Source organism: Mauremys mutica, chromosome 2 (genome assembly GCF_020497125.1).
Source record: "Mauremys mutica isolate MM-2020 ecotype Southern chromosome 2, ASM2049712v1, whole genome shotgun sequence".
NCBI lineage: Eukaryota > Metazoa > Chordata > Testudines > Geoemydidae > Mauremys > Mauremys mutica.
In genome coordinates this window covers 130,941,898-130,959,274 of record NC_059073.1, presented here as the reverse complement: position 1 = coordinate 130,959,274, position 17,377 = coordinate 130,941,898, and the positions used below count along the sequence as shown (strand labels likewise).

The 17,377-nt window shown below is 45.9% G+C and overlaps 1 protein-coding gene across 4 annotated transcripts in view; it reads left to right on the top strand.

The window, feature by feature from the left end:
- AP3M2 (adaptor related protein complex 3 subunit mu 2) overlaps positions 1–17,377 on the top strand; it is a 37,475-nt gene that overhangs the window by 14,554 nt on the left and 5,544 nt on the right. For 3 of the 4 annotated variants that reach the window (XM_045004440.1, XM_045004439.1, XM_045004438.1), the window contains exons 7-14: positions 4,477–4,806; positions 5,297–5,435; positions 7,416–7,764; positions 12,700–12,871; positions 13,410–13,547; positions 14,173–14,258; positions 15,187–15,320; positions 16,216–16,423. In XM_045004440.1, the coding sequence (XP_044860375.1) occupies positions 7,492–7,764; positions 12,700–12,871; positions 13,410–13,547; positions 14,173–14,258; positions 15,187–15,320; positions 16,216–16,423 (1,011 nt within the window). In that variant the 5' untranslated portion in view covers positions 4,477–4,806; positions 5,297–5,435; positions 7,416–7,491. Of the gene's footprint in view, positions 1–4,476; positions 4,807–5,296; positions 5,436–6,161; positions 6,311–7,415; positions 7,765–12,699; positions 12,872–13,409; positions 13,548–14,172; positions 14,259–15,186; positions 15,321–16,215; positions 16,424–17,377 lie in introns of those variants that run through there. The other variant, XM_045004442.1, reaches the window with a different exon arrangement.

The following is a 17,377-nucleotide window of genomic DNA, read 5'->3' as shown; positions in this document are numbered from 1 at the left end:
ACTCACCCCTGCGGCGCCTCCTACTGGTTGCTCTCCGTATTTAGCTCAGTCCAGCCCTGGAGCACCCTCTGCAGGCCGGTGATCCACCTGTTCGTAGGCCCCCGTGTCCCTCCCTGGACCCGGTGCCCTTCTCTCTGGGGTGCTGTCCCCTGGCAGTAACCCCTTTCCTACTCTGTCTGGGTTTCCCCTTCCTTGGGAACCCCCCACCCTACTATCCCCACTTCGCCTCAGTAGTGGCTACTGCCCAGTCCCTATTTAGCCCCCATTCGCTGGGGCGGACTGCAGTATCCAGTACTCATCATCGGCAAAGGAGGGTTTGGACCTGCTGCTTTGTCCTACCCTTAAGGTGCCCTCTGCAACCTCCCAGTACCTTCTGCCCTCTACTAGGCCGCAGCCTGGGGCTTTCCAGACCAGAGCTCCCCAGCTCCTTAGCCTGTCCCCGGCCCTGCTTCACCCTAGGTATCTTGTCTCATCTACTAAGCAGCCAGGCCCATCTCTCTCTATCGCCAGAGTGAGACTGTCTGGGCTCCTGGCTTCCCTGCCTTTTATAAGGCCCTGCTCCTCAGTTTGGGGCGTGGCCCCCAGCTGCAGCCACTTCCCTAATCAGCTCAGCCCTGTCAGGCCACCTTTCTAACCCCTTAAAAGCCCGGAGCAGGGATCCACCCTGCTACAGTCCCCCAGGATAACGGCAGGCATTTCAACATCCCCAACTGTTATTTTCTGGTCTGGGAAGTAATTCCCTTGCTGCAGCCGTTTAAACAGAGTAGTGCTTCTGAATACGCGAGCGTCATGAACCCTTCCCGGCCATCCCACGTGGATGTTGGTGAAACGTCCCTTGTGATCCACCAGTGCTTGCAGCACCATGGAAAAGTACCCCTTCCGGTTTACGTACTGGGTGCCCTGGCGCTCCGGTGCCAAGATAGGGATATGGGTTCCATCTATCGCCCCCCCCCCCCCACAGTTAGGGAATCCCAGTGCAGCAAAGCCATCCACTATGGCCTGCACGTTTCCCAGAGTCACAACCTTTCGTAGCAGCAGCTTAGTGATTGCTTTAGCTACTTGCATCACAGCAGCCCCCACAGTAGATTTTCCAACTCCAAATTGATTCCCGACTGACCGGTAGCTGTCTGGAGTTGCAAGCTTCCACAGGGCTATCGCCACTCGCTTCTCAACTGTGAGGGCTGCTCTCATCTTGGTATTATGGCGTTTCAGGGCAGGGGCAAGCAAGTCACAAAGTTCCATGAAAGTGCCCTTACGCATGCGAAAGTTTTGCAGCCACTGGGAATCGTCCCACACCTGCAACACAATGCGGTCCCACCAGTCAGTGCTTGTTTCCCGGGCCCAAAATCGGCGTTCAATGGATAGAATCTGCCCCATTACCATCAGGATCTCCAAAGCGCAGGGGCCCGCGGTTTGAGAGAATTCTGTGTCTACGTCCTCATCACTGTCATCGTCGCACTGCCGTATCCGCCGCCTCCTCGCCTCGGTTTGAAGGTCCTGGTTCACCATATACTGCACGAGAGTGCGCAAGGTGTTTAAAACATGCACGATTGCGGTATTGAGCTGAGCAGGGTCTATGCTTGCTGTGTTATGGCGTCTGCACAGTTCACAAAGCAAAAAAGGCGCAAACTGTTGTCTGCTGCTTTCAGGGAGGGAGGGGTGAGGCTGTACCCAGAACCACCCGCGACAATGATTTTTGCCCCATCAGGCACTGGGATCTCAACCCGGAAATTCCAAGGGGCGGGGGAGGCTGCGGGAACTATGGGATAGCTACGGAATAGCTACCCACAGTGCAACGCTCCAGAAGTCGACGCTAGCCTCAGACCGTGGACGCACACCACCGATTTAATGTGTTTAGTGTGGCCGCGTGCACTCGATTTTATACAATCTGTTTTGCTAAACCGGTTTATGTAAAATCGGAATAATCCCGTAGTGTAGACGTACCCTTTGAGCTGTTATTTCAGGCTGTGTACAGATTCAGGAAAACCACGCTGCCTCAGTTATGTATAGGCTACACGTTTCATATTTTTAAGATTTTCTTTACTATAGTAAGAGCTAGAGATAGGCTTCTTTTAATGAAAACTTGCATTCTGCAAAATCTGAATCTGTCATATAGGCTGAATAAATAACAGAAACAAACCATATCTGTCTCCTGGATCCTATGTTTAAACCCTGTTTGAGTGTCTTTTCACAGACCTATGTTACTAAAAGCTTTAAATTCAGAATAAATTAATAGTGTGAGAATGTCTCTTAGTAATGAAACTAAATAATAGGTAGATTACTGTTGCATTTAACAGTGATGTCATGGTGTCATGTGTGTTCTTATGTGGCTGTATAGTCCAATCTGTGAAGAGAAGATCATAAACAGATATCACACAGGAATGTGCAGGCTCCCTCTTGATATTTGGCTGTCTTTTTGATTGATTTTTCACATCTGTCTTCCTCAAAGTATTTACAACCTTTATGTATAGTTGCTTTCCATTCAGATCTGTCTGTGGCTCTGTCTTCATAGTTATCAGTAGTTCTGCTGCATGAGGTGAGATTCTGCTGAAGTGTGAAGGGCTTTCATTGACTACCCCTCTTGCATTTTCTGAGTTTCAGCTCACTATAGAAACGTTTTGTTGGGAGTCTATCATTGCCCATTCTTATACTATGACCTGTCTGTTTAAGTAGAGCTTTGATTACATTGCCTTGTTTCTGCTTGTTTTTGCTTTTTCAAGGACTTTAATGTTTGAGACTTTGTCTCATCATTTTCAGAGTGGTACCCGTGTTAGTCTGTACCAGCAAAAACAACGAGGAGTACTTGTGGCACTTTAGAGACTAACAAATGTATTTGGGCATAAGCTTTTGTGAGCTAAAACCCACTTCATCAGATGCATGGAGTGGAAAATACAGTAGACAGGTATATATATACACAGTACATGAAAAGATGGGAGTTGCCTTACCAAGTTGGGGAGTCAGTGCTAACGAGACAATTCAATTAAAGTGGAAGTGGGCTATTCTCAACAGTAGAATAACAAGGGAAGAAAAATCACTTTTGTCGTGGTAATGAGGGCAATGTAATCAGGGTGGCCCATTTCAAACAGTTGACAAGAAGGTGTGAGTAACAGTAGGGGGAAATTAGTATGGAGAAATTAGCTTTTGTAGTGACCCATCCACTCCCAGTCTTTATTCAGGCCTAATTTGATGGTGTCCAGTTTGCAAATTAATTCTAGTTCTGCAATTTCTTGTTGGAGTCTGTTTTTGAAATTTTTTTGTTGAAGAATTGCCACGTTTAAGTCTATTATTGAGTGTCCAGAGCTTTAGAATAGAACAGATATAGCACACATGAAATTTTACAAGATACTTAATGTGTTTGCAGTAAACTGTCCATGTTTCATAGGCTTATAAATGGGGTGCTATCGCTGTGAATTGTATATCATAGATTCATAGACTCCAAGGCCAGTAGAGAGCACTGTGATCATAAAATCTGATCTCCTGTATAACACATGCCATAGAACTCCCCCCCACACCCTGCCCAAATTATTAGAGATCATTTTTTAGAAAAACATCCAAGCTTGATTTAAAAATAGTCAGTGACTGGAGAATTACTCGGGTTGTCCCATTTATTCTTTTTAAAAACTGTTTCAACTTTAGCTTTCTTCCAGTCTTTCTTCCAGTCTTCTGTGCTCCAAGACTTATTGAAAATCAATATTAACAGTCCAGTGAACTCCCCCGCCAGCTCTTCTAAAACTCTTGAATGCAAGTTATTTAGATCTGCTGATTTTAAAATGTCTAACTTGAGTAGCTTCTTTTTAATATCTTCCAGAGATATTAGTGGAATGGAAAGAATGTTATCATCTCATAGGATGAGACTATGTCATCTGTTTTTCCCCAAATACAGAACAGAAATATTTATTGAACATGTTTGCCTTTTCTAATTATTATTTAAATTTCTACTATTTCCGTCTTTAATGGACCAATACCATTGTCAGGATTCTTTTTGTTTTGATCCCCGCAGCTCCCTGCCTCTGTGGAGAGGCGGGGGACCCCAGCAGCTCCACGCCACCACCGGCAGAAGGGAGACCCCAGCAGCTCCTCGCCACCACCGGCAGAAGGGAGACCCCAGCAGCTCCCCACCGCCACTGGCGGCAGGGGGACCCTGCAGTTCTGAGCAGCAGTTGGAGGGGGACCCTGGAGCTTCGACCCCCATGGGTGGTGGGGGTCCCCAGAGCTCACAGCTGCCCAGCCCTTCCCATTTTATCATGGATATTTTTAGTAAAAGTCAGGGACAGGTCACAGGCTTCCGTGAATTTTTCTTTATTGCCCGTGGCCTGTCCCTGACTTTTACTAAAAATATCCATGACAAAATCTTAGCCTTAATCATGACTGCAGAAAGCTTATATTAAGAAAAAACTATATTTGTGGTGAGATATTTCAGAATATGGATGGGAGGAAACACTGACACTGGAAATAATGGGGGTGCTTTTATTTTAGCTTTTGGTAGACATGAAGGAACAGAGATGTGCTGCTAAAATTGGAGCAACAGGACATCCTGTCTGAAAGCAACAGCATGTTTCTCTTCCCAGACCTGAGTGTTATTAGAAAGGATTTGAAGGAGGAACAACAGATGTTCTTGTAAGTGTTAATGGGACAGTATCTGCCATAGTCCATGTGCAGGAGGAAACACATTTTGGGGAGCGCTCTCCAGATCCAAGCACTACAGGAGAAAACAAGGCCTACACAATGTGGAACTAGAAGAGATATAGAATGGGAGTGGTGGGAACAACCAGCTGGCCAGCCAGACACCCACGGAGAGAAATGGGGGTAAGAGGAAGGGAGTCAGTTAGTTTGTTTGTTCCACTATGAGTTTGTTACTGGGTTTCTTTCTCATTGTGCTGCTCTTATATCTGAGCTGTCCACCCCCACCGGAGAGAGAGACTGATAACCAGAATAAGGTGAGGTTACTTCTGTTCAGCCTCTCCAGCTGTTGCATCTTTTCACTAACCAAGACTGTAAGCTTTTTGGGGCTGGGGCTGTTACTTACTATGTATGATTATTAGAGAGACAAGGTGGGTGAGGTAATATCTTTTATTGGACCAACTTCTGTTAATGGGAGATGCAAGCTTTTGAGCTACACAGTGCTCTTCTTCAGGTGATTATAGCACCCAGAACCATAGGGCTAAGCTACATGACTGAGCCCTTTGGGTACTATAGTAAATTCCATTGTTACTGACGCTTGTGATAGTTTTTCTTAAAACCCCAGCTGTTGGAGGGCTGTGACTATATGAGAATCTTGGTTTTTGTTTACGTCTAGAAAAAAATGGAAGTTTCCAGCCCTCCTGCTTGCAGAGAGAAATCTGAAACCATGAGCTGAGCACAGAAATGAGAAAGAGCACGGACAGGCTCAGAAATGAAGTGAAGAAAAAGCACCCATTTTAAAAAATGGTTTGAAGGTGGGGGTTGACTTTTGACTGTTGGCCATACTGGGTGATGCTGAATGTAGGGTGATAAGATAATACGTGTGAAAAATCAGGACAGGGATGTGGAGTAATAGGTGTCTATATAAGACAAAGCCCTGAATATTGTGATTGCCCCCATAAAATCGGGACATCTAGTCACCCTTGCTGAATGCCTGTTCATCTCTGGCTGTGTGAGCTGGCCTTGCATGGCACCCTGGTCCAGAGACCTGATCAGGTTGTGGTGCCAGGTGCTATACCTGCCCTTGGCTCAGTGCTCCCCTGGGAAGCGCTGGCCTATGCCCCCCGCAGCAAGGAGGGGGGGTACTCTGCTGGGAGGTGCTGCCTAGCAGTGGGGGCAGAGCTCTGCTTTCAGCCGGGAGGGCGCAGCCCAACCAGGAAGGCAAGAAAGGGCGAGTGAGCTCAGCTGGTGCCCGCAATGTGCCCAGGACCGGTAGGGGGCGCGGTCAGGTTGGGATGGCGGCGGTCCGGGGAAAGGCGCTCTTTGTGCAGCAGGGCCCGGAGCACGCGGTCGCTGGCTCGCGCACGGGCCCTCTGTCCGTCGGGCGGACTCCCGTCACGCTGAGCCGGGGGGGGGGGTGTCCTAGAGATTGCACCAATCATAGCGCACTGCTGTGGGGACACGCCAATCAGAGGCCAGCGCACCAATGTCGTTCTTGTCGCAAGCCATTTGCCTTTTCGCAACCGGTCCGTCGTAAATTGGGGCGCAAGTCACCCAATCAGAATCCTCGGGGCGTCACCGATCCAGGCGCGTCGGGCACGGACCATTCGCCGGGGCGGGGGGCGGCTGCTCTGCTGAGGGGGGCGAGGGGAGCGTCCGGAACGCGGTGCGAGCCGGGCAGGCCTGGGAGGTGAGTGGCGCCCTGCGGCCTCCTGGTCCCCTAGCGCCCTCCCCCCGCCCCCCCGCAGGCTGGAGGGGGCTGGTTCCGTGACCCCCGTCAGAGCGGTAACGCCACAGCCCCGCCCTGCGGGCACAGCCCCCCCCCCCCCCGGTCACAGGTGTAACGCCACAGCCCCGCCCTGCGGCCACAGCCCCCCCCCCCCGTCACAGGTGTAACGCCACAGCCCCGCCCTGCGGGCACAGCCCCCCCCCCCCCGTCACAGGTGTAACGCCACAGCCCCGCCCTGCGGCCACAGCCCCCCCCCCCCCGCCCTGCTGTCACAGCAGTAACACCACAGCCCCGCCCTGCGGCCACAGCCCCCCCCCATTCCTGTGGCCCCCACGCAGGGCTGCCTGTAGCTTAGCTGCAGAGAGTGATGGTACCACATAGGGCAGGAGGGGGCTCCGGGAGGGTATTATGACTTTAGGAAAAAAACACCCTGGCCCCAGACAGCCACTCCCTGTGACTTGGTATTGGCCAAACAGGAGGAGGCTACACAGGGAATGCACAGGCTTGTAGGGAATCTCTACGTCCAGGACCACAAGGTGTTTTACAGTGTCAGGGGGTGGTGTCATTATCTCTGTCTTAAAGCTGGGGAAACGGAGGTATAGAGAGAGAGTAACTTTCTCAGTATCGCCCAACAAGTCAGTGGAACAATTAGGCCAATTCTCTGGTATGAAGTTTTGTTGGTTAGGGGTGTGAAAAAAATACACACGACCAGCATAGCTGTGCTGGCAAAACTCCAATATCGATGCAGATATGCCAATATAAGAGTGCTCCTGTCAGCATAGTTAACATCATTCAAGGAGGTGGTGGGATTATGCTGACAAACAAATTCCTGGTAGCATATGTGGCATATACATTAGGGGGTTCTGCCGATATAGTTATCCTGGCAAAACATTTGTAGTGTAGACAAGGCCTCGGTAGCAGAATCTAGGTGGTCTGACTCCTTTAGACACAAGACTATACTCCTTCCACACAGTCTAATTACAAAATTCAAGCGTGTGCATGTTACTTTCTGTAAAATTAAATAGCGTCAAAGATCAACTCTTGAATGGGCCATTTTGTTTTCTAGGATTGAACTACTGCAGAACAGGGACCCGTTGGGTAGGCAAAGTGTTTCCAGCACTTGTACTCCCTTGGGTTCAACCATGATTCACAGCCTCTTCCTGATTAACTCCTCAGGGGATATTTTTCTGGAGAAGCACTGGAAAAGTGTTGTCAGCCGCTCTGTTTGTGACTACTTTTTTGAAGCACAGGAGAGGGCTACAGAGGCAGAAAATGTACCTCCTGTGATCCCCACACCTCATCACTACCTTCTGAATGTTTATCGTCATAAGATTTTTTTTGTGGCAGTGATTCAGACAGAAGTGCCACCCCTCTTTGTCATTGAATTCTTACATCGGGTTGTGGACACTTTCCAGGTGAGAAAAGCAGGACATTATGTTTCTTGTTTATCTATCACTGGTGCATTCACCGTCTTATAATAATAGTAAAGATCGCCTTACAGCAATACTATGTTGCTCAGTAGGAACTGCCACAGTGAGCTTTTTCGCAGCAGTGCCCTTTCTCTGCATGGCATGCTTTGCTTGGCTGGTGTTGACCAACAAAAATGGATTTATAAATTAGGTCTCTACCATATAGTTGTTTAATGTGCTCCACTACAATTCCTTGAATTCACATACACAATTTAACACAACAGATCATTTTTTTCAGCAAGAACTCAGACAAAGGTAAAGCTCTTTCAGTGCAATTGCACCCCACTTCATGGTCTTGCCAAGTCAAAAGTCTGTAAAAAGAGATGGATTTCACACAATGGCTGAAAAATCAACAAGCTTGAGCTCTTTCAAATCCAAAGCCTGCCTATGAGAACATCCTGTCACCTGACATGTAAAACTGGGGACTGTTAGCTCAAATACACTATCTGATATTAACTTTGGAGATTCACAGCAGAGCATGGATGATGCTTCACTTAGTCAACACCCAGCCATTTAGTGCTTATACAGTAAATCAAAGTAAACAACTTGAATTGTACCTGCAAACAAATAGATGTTTGAGATCATATAAAACAAATTTCTATTAATTTAACAAAATAACCCTAACATAATTAACAACTTTGGGGTTTGCAGGGTCTTCTGCAGGGTGGGAAAGGGTATAAGATAGTGCTGAGAGTTAACTCAATAGCCTTTCACCTTTGCAGATCTGGGACTTAAATCCTACCTTGGATCATAAAGAAGCTGACTTTGTCAGTTTCTGAGTGTGGAGGACTGAAACACACACAAGTTCTGAAAGATTGTGATTTTATGGTTATATTTAATTTAAAATAAAAAAAAGCCAAAGTGAGGAAAAAAAGGAACTCTGTTAAGTTACCAGTAACTTACTTCCTCTTTTGTCTGTGTCCCATAATTGTCACTCTGCTCATGAGAAGACCAGGACTGGATCGGCAGCGAGGTGATTCCCAGTCAAGATGCAGCTGCATTCATAACTAGAAAAACAGGACATCAGGATCAACTTATATTTTCAAGGGTTATGGCATTGTATGGGCTGTTACCTTACCATATGTTTATCCCAAAGTGGAGCTGCTTCCTGTGGGATTTTTTTAATCTAATTTTGTTCTAATTGGACTTTTCTCCCTCAGAAAGAATTTGGGCGACTAACTGTATTTCTTTCAGATAATGGAGTGTTATCTTTGGATTTGGTTTCTCTGAGTTTCCTGTTGTGAATTTAAAGTACAAATCTTGTTTCACAGAAAGATGAGTCACATTAGGGTTGCCCCAGAGCGTTAATAATATTCAGAGTACAGTGGTAGTGGGATCCTCGGGCAATCTGGGGAAGGAAGGCAGACGACATGTTCTGCTCTGAATGCTGTGGTCAGGATTTGAGATGTCCCATGACCAGAGTTGCAACAGAAGAGAGAAAATAGGAGCCTTTAGTAAAACTTCTTTATCATGTGTACTTTGCTTCTGAGCACTATAGTCAGACACATGAATTCAGACGTGGGAGGTGTGAATAGGGAATGGGATCAGAAATTAGGTAGATTCAGGGATCAGACTGGTAGGTGGAGCATGAAACTTGATGGTACTCTTCCAAGCCTTTCCCAGAGGAGATGTTGATAAATTGGAGAGGGCTTGGAGAAGAGCCACGAGAAAGACAAGATAAGAAAAGATGCCTTATAATTAGGGTGACCAGATATCCCTTTCTTATAAGGACAGTCCCGTTTTTTGGGACTTTTTCTTATATAGGCGCCTATTAGCCCTCCATCCCCTGTCCTGTTTTTTCACAGTTGCTATCTGGTCACCCCACTTATAATAATGATAGACTCAGAGAGCTCAGTCTACTTAGGTTAACAAAGAAAAGGTTACAGATGACTTGATTATAGTTTTTAATTATTTTCATGGGGAACAAATATTTGGTAATGGGCTCTTCAGTGTGTCAGAGAAAGGTACAACATAATCTAATGGCTGGAAATTGAAGCTAGACAAATTCAGACTGGAAATAAGGTGTACATTTTTAACAGTGTAATTCACCATTGGAACAATTTACCGAGGGTCGTGGTGGATTCTCCCTCACTGACAATTTTTAAATCAAGATTAGATGTTTATCTAAAAGATCTGCTCTGGGAATTATTTTTGGGAAGTTCTGTGGCCTATGTTGCGCAGGAGGTCAGACTACATGATTGTGGCTGTCCCTTCTGCCTGTAGAGTCTGAATCTGGAGCTATTCGCAGTAGATTGTGCAGGTTGTTCATAATATGATTGCTCATGCTTGTTGGGCTTGTGCTGGGCTCCCCCTCAGACAGAGAATGCACCCATGGGTTCTTCTAGGTTCTTCATGTTTGGCTTCCCATTCATGAGGCTCATGTGCCCCAGGAGGCTGCTTGAGCTTGGCTCTCTTCTGGGAGCTCCGCTAGATTCTTTGGACTTGGCTCCTTCTTGGTTGTGGGGGCTGGAGAAAAGTGGCAGTGTTGTTCAAGCTCACTCACAGCAGTGCCAAAATGAGCTGTCACTCTCAGTACATTATTCAGATGGTCATTCTATGATTCTCCCCCTCCCCCCCTTCCTTACAGGCTTTGATGAGCAGTGAAATAGTTAATATTTCAAGTATCAAAGTTATCATTGGCTGTCTGAGTTAGTCAGATGATTGAGGCTGTTCACACCTCTCAAGGGTACCTCTACACAGCCTGCAGCAGCACCTTCCAGCCCAGGTTGAGAGATTTGCACTGGACTTGTACTGCCTACAAAAAATAGCTGTGCTGACAGCACTTTGAAATTGAGGCTGGGCTCTGAAGACCACTACCCTCCCTAAGCTTCAGAGCCCAACTTCCAGCCTGAACTACAATGTCTACAACATCTATTTTTAGCACAGTAGTGCAAGCCCATGTCTGACAACCTGGGTTGGGAGGCTTGCTGCCACAGATTGTGTAAGTATATTCAGAGCTGTTGCACTAGTTACTCAAGTTGCATTCTCAAGACTGTCTCAACAACCATAGTAGCTAGACACTGACTTTTTTTTTTTTTTTTTAAGTGAAAACTTAGAATCTGGAGAATGAGAAAAGAACAAGAAAGAGGTGCAGGTGCACTTCACTGCATACTAGCTGTCTAAGAGCCCTGGATAGACACACACATATCACCAGGGCAAATATATTGTTACAGTATTTTTACATTTTGTAGTACCTTTCATTACAAAGGATCCCAGAGTGCTTCACAAACTTCACAGATGCAAATACTTGGCATTTGCATCATCCTTTTGTGTTTAAAGCATTGCCAATGTATAGATAAAATAAATATGCATGAGCATATATAATGGCTTAACCCCTACTGACATGCAACCATCTCTTGGATGGTACGTGGTAGCTGCTTAACATCACACAGGTACTATGTGACAGTTGAGGATAGGAAAAGAAGAATCATCTCTTTAGTTGATATATGTAGGTTGGGTGGGGTAGAATTAGGTAGGCAGGATGTAGTTACATACATCAGAATTTTGGCAAAATAGCATAGTAACACTCTTGCTTTTATGAAAAAATGCATCGGCTTTCTAATAAGCATGCATGGTCAGGAGCTTGGTTTTACTGAAAGATGACTTCTTAAGCCACACACAGCCCCTACCATCAAGCTGTGGCATTGATTTATGCTCAATCAAAGGGAACTGCTGAATCACCAACACCACTTCCTTCTTCGAGATCTCCCATCCCAGTTGCTAAACTGGTAAGATTTGATGGGCTCACAGCCTGACTTGTTATGCTCTGACCAGAAATTGTAATACTGTTAAATACATGTGGGGGGTGGGAAGTGAGAAACAATGAAGGAAGCATAGCCAAGCTGTACCAACTGTCATTGAGAGTCCAAGTGACTGAAGCAGATGCTGGGCTGGGGATCTTCTATTATTCATGCTACAGGTTTCTCTTTTTACCCACTTCTCAAGATTGCGTGCTGGGTTTCTGCCCTTCAGAAGGAGAGAATTTCTTCTCAGGCTCTTCAACAGATTGTGGAATACCAGACTTTTGCTCTCAGGACCTAGTGTTAGCAGACCATTCAAGTTACCTTGGGCTTTGTTGGCAGTATATAAGAATCGGAAAGGGCATCGGGGAGAAAAGACCGAGAGCAATGTGGGAGGGAAGCACTTTTGAAATGTCAGTTGGTGAATGCATTTCCCTGTAAAACAAGACCAGATAGAAAGGAACAGCATCAAAATCAGCTTGCTGTAGTTTTCCAGCTCTCCCCCAGCCTACCCCCATACAAGAGATAGACGTATAAATAACTTACAACTTTCTTTAAAAACTGAAGAGACTTACATCAGTATAATAATACTCTGTGTTTTGCAATGTGAGTAACAAAACTAAGTGGAATAGTTGTGTGTCAAGAGGGGATTGTTCCCCTCAAGCAGCGGGACTACAGAGTCCTGCAGGTGAAGATTAGGATGTGTGAGAGAAGCAGCATAGCTAAGGCCTGGTCTGCACTAAAAATTTAGGGCAACCTAGCTATGTTGCTCAAGTGTGTGAAAAATCCACATCCCTGAGTGATGTAGTTAATCCGACTTGACTCCCGGTATAGACAGTACTAGGTCAACAAAATAATTCTTCCATCGACCTAGCTACCGCCTCTGGGGAAGGTGAATTACCTACAGTGATGAGAGAACCCCTCCTGTTGGTGTAGGTAGTGTCTACACTGAAGAGTAAAATGGCACAACTGCAGTGGGTGCAGCTGTGCTGCTGTAGCATTTCAAGTGTAGACCAGCTCTAATACTTGGCTCTAATGATCAGACCCATTGGCCTCTCACTTTTAGCAGCATTAAAATTCACAATTGTTCTTGTGAATATGCTTAGTGGGGAAGGTGGGTAATTGTGTCTGTTTCACACAGGATTATTTTGGTGTCTGCTCGGAAGTTGTAATCAAGGACAATGTGGTGGTGGTTTATGAGGTGCTGGAGGAGATGCTGGACAATGGATTCCCATTGGCTACTGAGTCCAATATCCTGAAGGAGCTGATAAAACCCCCCACCATATTGCGAACTGTTGTCAACACCATTACAGGTACAGGGGAGTGCGGAGTGGGAAAGGGGTTGAGTCATTGTGATGATCCTTCTGCTGAAGTGATTCCAAATGTTGGGGAGGGAGGAGGAGAAGTTGATATTCTGACCATATCCTCCTAACCTCCAGCATAGCTGTTGCTGTAAGGGAGCCCACGTTAGCATATTGGCATTGGGGTAGTCCAGTTTCTAGCATTAGACATAGGATCTCCTTTATCTAAAAAGTAATCTGCCCACAATGGGTTGTCCTGCACTCTAGTTGGATCCATGAAATGACTTTATGGCCAGGGTTGGTTTCCTATGAGGACTGTTCCTCCTCCTCTCATATGAGGGGTTAGTGGGAGGGGTGGCAGGAGAGGTAATGCTTGGTGAATTCATACTATGAGTCATTGGAGAATGACTTTACTGGAGTGACTGTGCTGTTATTTAATGAGATTGAGGACTTCAGGAACAAATCAATATTCTATATGGGTGAGGTCAGGGGCTGCTTCTGGGGCTTTGCTAGCTGCTTGTGTTCATCCTGCTCTCCTTAACCCTTCCAGGAAGCACCAATGTAGGTGACCAGCTCCCTACTGGACAACTATCAGTGGTGCCATGGCGACGGACCGGTGTGAAATACACCAATAATGAGGCATATTTTGATGTAATTGAGGAGATAGATGCAATCATTGACAAATCAGGTATGAGCGTTCCTTCCAGGTAAGGCTGAGATATCCTGCACTGGGAGTACCTAGAGGGAGAGGATGTGTATTTTTCTTAGAGGAGGGAGGAGTGTTGGAAGCTCTTGGAAACTGTTCTCATCTGACCTCTTGACAGCTTAGATGTGCTGTTTAGTCTTAAGTTTCTGTAAAGTGTCAGTGGATCCAAGCTGTAAGGTCTGAATAGGGTTTGTCTTGGGCACTGAGTAGTCTTGTCATCTTCCTCTGCTCCCTTATGAAACCTTTATTACCAACTCTACATCTGAAAATAGAAGGTGAGAAGAAACCTTTGTTCTTGAAATTACTTCCTTAATCTTAGTGCATCTTCCCATAGGTTCACTGGAGGTGAAGGCTGTCACTGTCAGCTGTAAAGTAGATGAGAGCCCATATTAACAGTTCTCGTTACTCTGGTATTGTCTCTAGATGACATTAGGAATAGGTAGGCTAGTGTATTGAGCAAGCTAGAGGCTCCAGAATTTTATGTAGGGTTAGGTTTTTACTCTGGTTGTTGGTTCTGTGTTGCAGTCTTCCCCACTTGTCCAGGATGAATTTCAGTCAGGTCCACAGTTGCCTTCCATAACCTGTTTTGTTTTACTTCCTATTATAGGTTCCACAATTACAGCTGAAATCCAAGGGGTGATTGATGCTTGTGTTAAATTGACTGGAATGCCAGACCTCACCCTCTCTTTCATGGTAAAGTTCAAGAAAAGGGGTGATAGGTCCTCTTGATACTGTATAGAGGAAGTGCAGGATTCTTTAATCAAATAGCCTTCACTGGACTCCTAGGTGCCTTTAGCTATGACAGATTCCAGGAATACCAAGTAGAGAAGGGAAGAAGGAATGCATACGATGAAAAATCTCTATAAACATCTACAATTTTGAGTGTGGGGGGGGGAGGTGTTGTTTGTTAGAAGTCGCCTACAGCAGTGTGTAGGCTCACTAAGCTCCAAGATGTAGCACTGCCTAAGGCAGCTTTCTCCCAGGACTCATCAGTAATGAGTTCACATCAGGGTAGTTATTTGACATGACTAAGTAGATAGGCTTCTTATACGCTAGGATAGAATTACCACCACCATAGATACACCTGTTACACAAATATTAAACAGCTTAACACTGCTACAGAACAGAAGGGGAGACACAGTTGCCAACTTTCACGCGGTAAATAAGCACCCTGATTTTCACAATAAGCCAAAAATCAAGCTAATCCCATTTCAAAACAAGCCAATCCCTAAGAACCCCAACACTCTGTGTGACTAGATCCTCCCGGTTTGCAGTCTGGGACTATGGTGGGCCCGCTGTGCACCCCTGACTCTCTCCCCCTGCTTGCCAGGAAACGATGGGGGGGGAAAAAAACCAACAAAAAACAAGCAACAAGGTAACAACAAGCTACAAGCCAAAAACAAACCAAAAAGCAACTCACAAGCCAATTAAGCCAAAAGCAAGTCAAATTTCTGCGTTTTTTTCCACGGGTTTGGCATGTCTGATGGGAGAATGTATTGTGTGCCACGTGGCAGATGCTTGAGATGGGACACAGGAAAGGAACAAGAGGAAAGAGCATAGAAAGATTCCTTTTCACAAATTTTGTTGGTTTCTTGGACTTCTTGACTCAGTCTTATTTCAGAACCCCCGGTTACTGGATGATGTCAGCTTCCATCCATGTGTCCGTTTCAAGCGCTGGGAATCAGAGCGGATCCTCTCTTTCATCCCACCAGATGGAAATTTCCGATTGCTCTCCTATCATGTCAGCGCTCAGAAGTAAGTGGGGAATTTAGAACTGAGGGTTTTCAAAATCTGGACTTTTGTCTCTTCCTGCCCATTGCTAAATAGAGTCTCTAGAGAAGGATCACTTGCTTCCTTTGCTGAGTGAGGAGCTGGGAAAACTAGTGCTATTTTTTAATTTAAACTCTTTACTCTTTGAGGCAATAATCTTGCAATTTCAGTTCTGCAAGCCAACTCTGTCCACGTTCCAGTGGCAGGTGTGTAATCTACGGTTGGGACAAAGTAGGCAGTAGTGTCTGCCGTCTATTTTAATTCATTACACTAACAAGGCTCCTTAAAATAAAGTAAAATAATAGCATAATCCAATGATGTTGGTGTCTGTTTTAATGGAACTGGTAGTTTTTATTCCAGCAGTTTGGGTTTCACCATGAAAAGATGCACGTCTTGGCTCTAGACGCTGAAGCCATTTATTAGACTTGGTTGAGCAAAGTGCATCTTGAAATCTGCACTATAGAAAAGAGCAGAAATGATGGTGTCAGGCTGCAAACACACTTACATAGTCCAAGGCAGTGCTGCTGCCTTTGCTTAGAGCAACTTGCCGATATGGTCCCATTTTGCAAGAAAAACCAGCATCCTTCACCCCCAAAGCATGTTCCAAACAATAATTAATCTTTGACACACCAGCAATGTGAGGAAGTGGGAGACTGAGGTACAGAAAGATTGTGACCTACCAAAGGATATGGTTAACAGAGCTGAGATGGCATCCTGACTTCCTGGTCTGGGCTTTAGCTATGATACAACACTCAATTTCCTCCTCCTTGTGCAGAAGGAATGTCTTATAGTGTTGGCTATGCAAGGCGTGGGTGATGATTGTGGAATAGAAAGTGGTGAGGGGTAGGTTACAATAGCAGTGACTTGTCCTTTGTTTCAGCTTGGTGGCAATTCCTGTCTATGTTAAACACAACATCAGTTTCCGTGACAGCAGCTCATTGGGACGCTTTGAGATCACTGTGGGACCCAAACAGACTATGGGAAAGACTGTAGAGGGGGTGATGGTCACCAGCCAGATGCCAAAAGGGGTCTTGAACATGAGCCTCACCCCCTCACAGGGAATGCACACCTTTGATCCAGTTACAAAGGTGAGAGAAAAGGATGCAGTGGGACTTTTCTTGTAGCCTGATGTATATGGGTCACTCTCTTGGTAAGAACATAACATAAGACCAAAAGTCCATCTAGCTCAGTATCCTGTCTTCCAACAGTGTCCAAACTTCATACACTGCTTTCTATGGGTTTTGGCCTAAGATCTGGAGTAGAGCTCCTTGTCTCAAGAAATGTCTCCACTTGTTTGGCCCTGAGCATCACTCCCAGCAGAGCCTTCCCTACCTGGAGAGAACCCCCTGCCCTGTACTGAGAGGAATTCTTATATAGTGGGCCAAAACCAGTCACTTCTGCCCATTGTGATGCAGACTGATCAGCTCCGGACCCTGAGCAAAAGCCAACCCCCTCTGAATTGGGATGGCCAATACCATGGAAGTGGAGATGGGGATTATCTCCTGTAGTAAAACACCTGATTTTCGGTCGGTCACTCCTGGGTGGTGATGGGAACAGAGTTACAAGGATTGTAATGCTCCACAAGAAGGATTTATTGCTACATGGTCGGACTATGGGTCTGTGTAAAGGAGTGTGCCTCTTGAACTATAATTACAAATTTCCTTGCCATAAGGTCTTATTAAAGGAGATATACTTATTTTTATTAGTTTGTTTATTTTGGGTCCATTTGCCCAGATTCCTTTACAGGGAACATTTGATGCCCCAACTGGGTGAAAGTGAGGTGGAGTCTCACTGGCAGTGCCAATCCTGGCCACTGGGGGGCACACTCCTTTAATCAGACCCACAGTTTCACCATGCAGCATTAAATCCTCTTCATGGCTTGAATGCAAAGAACCAAATACTGGGATGGGCTGAAAGCATCATTAGTCAAAACCATCAATGGGATGGTCCTTTACAGTAGTGCTTCTCAACCAGTGGTACGTGTACCCCGGGGGTGAGCAGAGGTCTTCTGGGGGTACATCAGTTCATCTACAGGCTACATA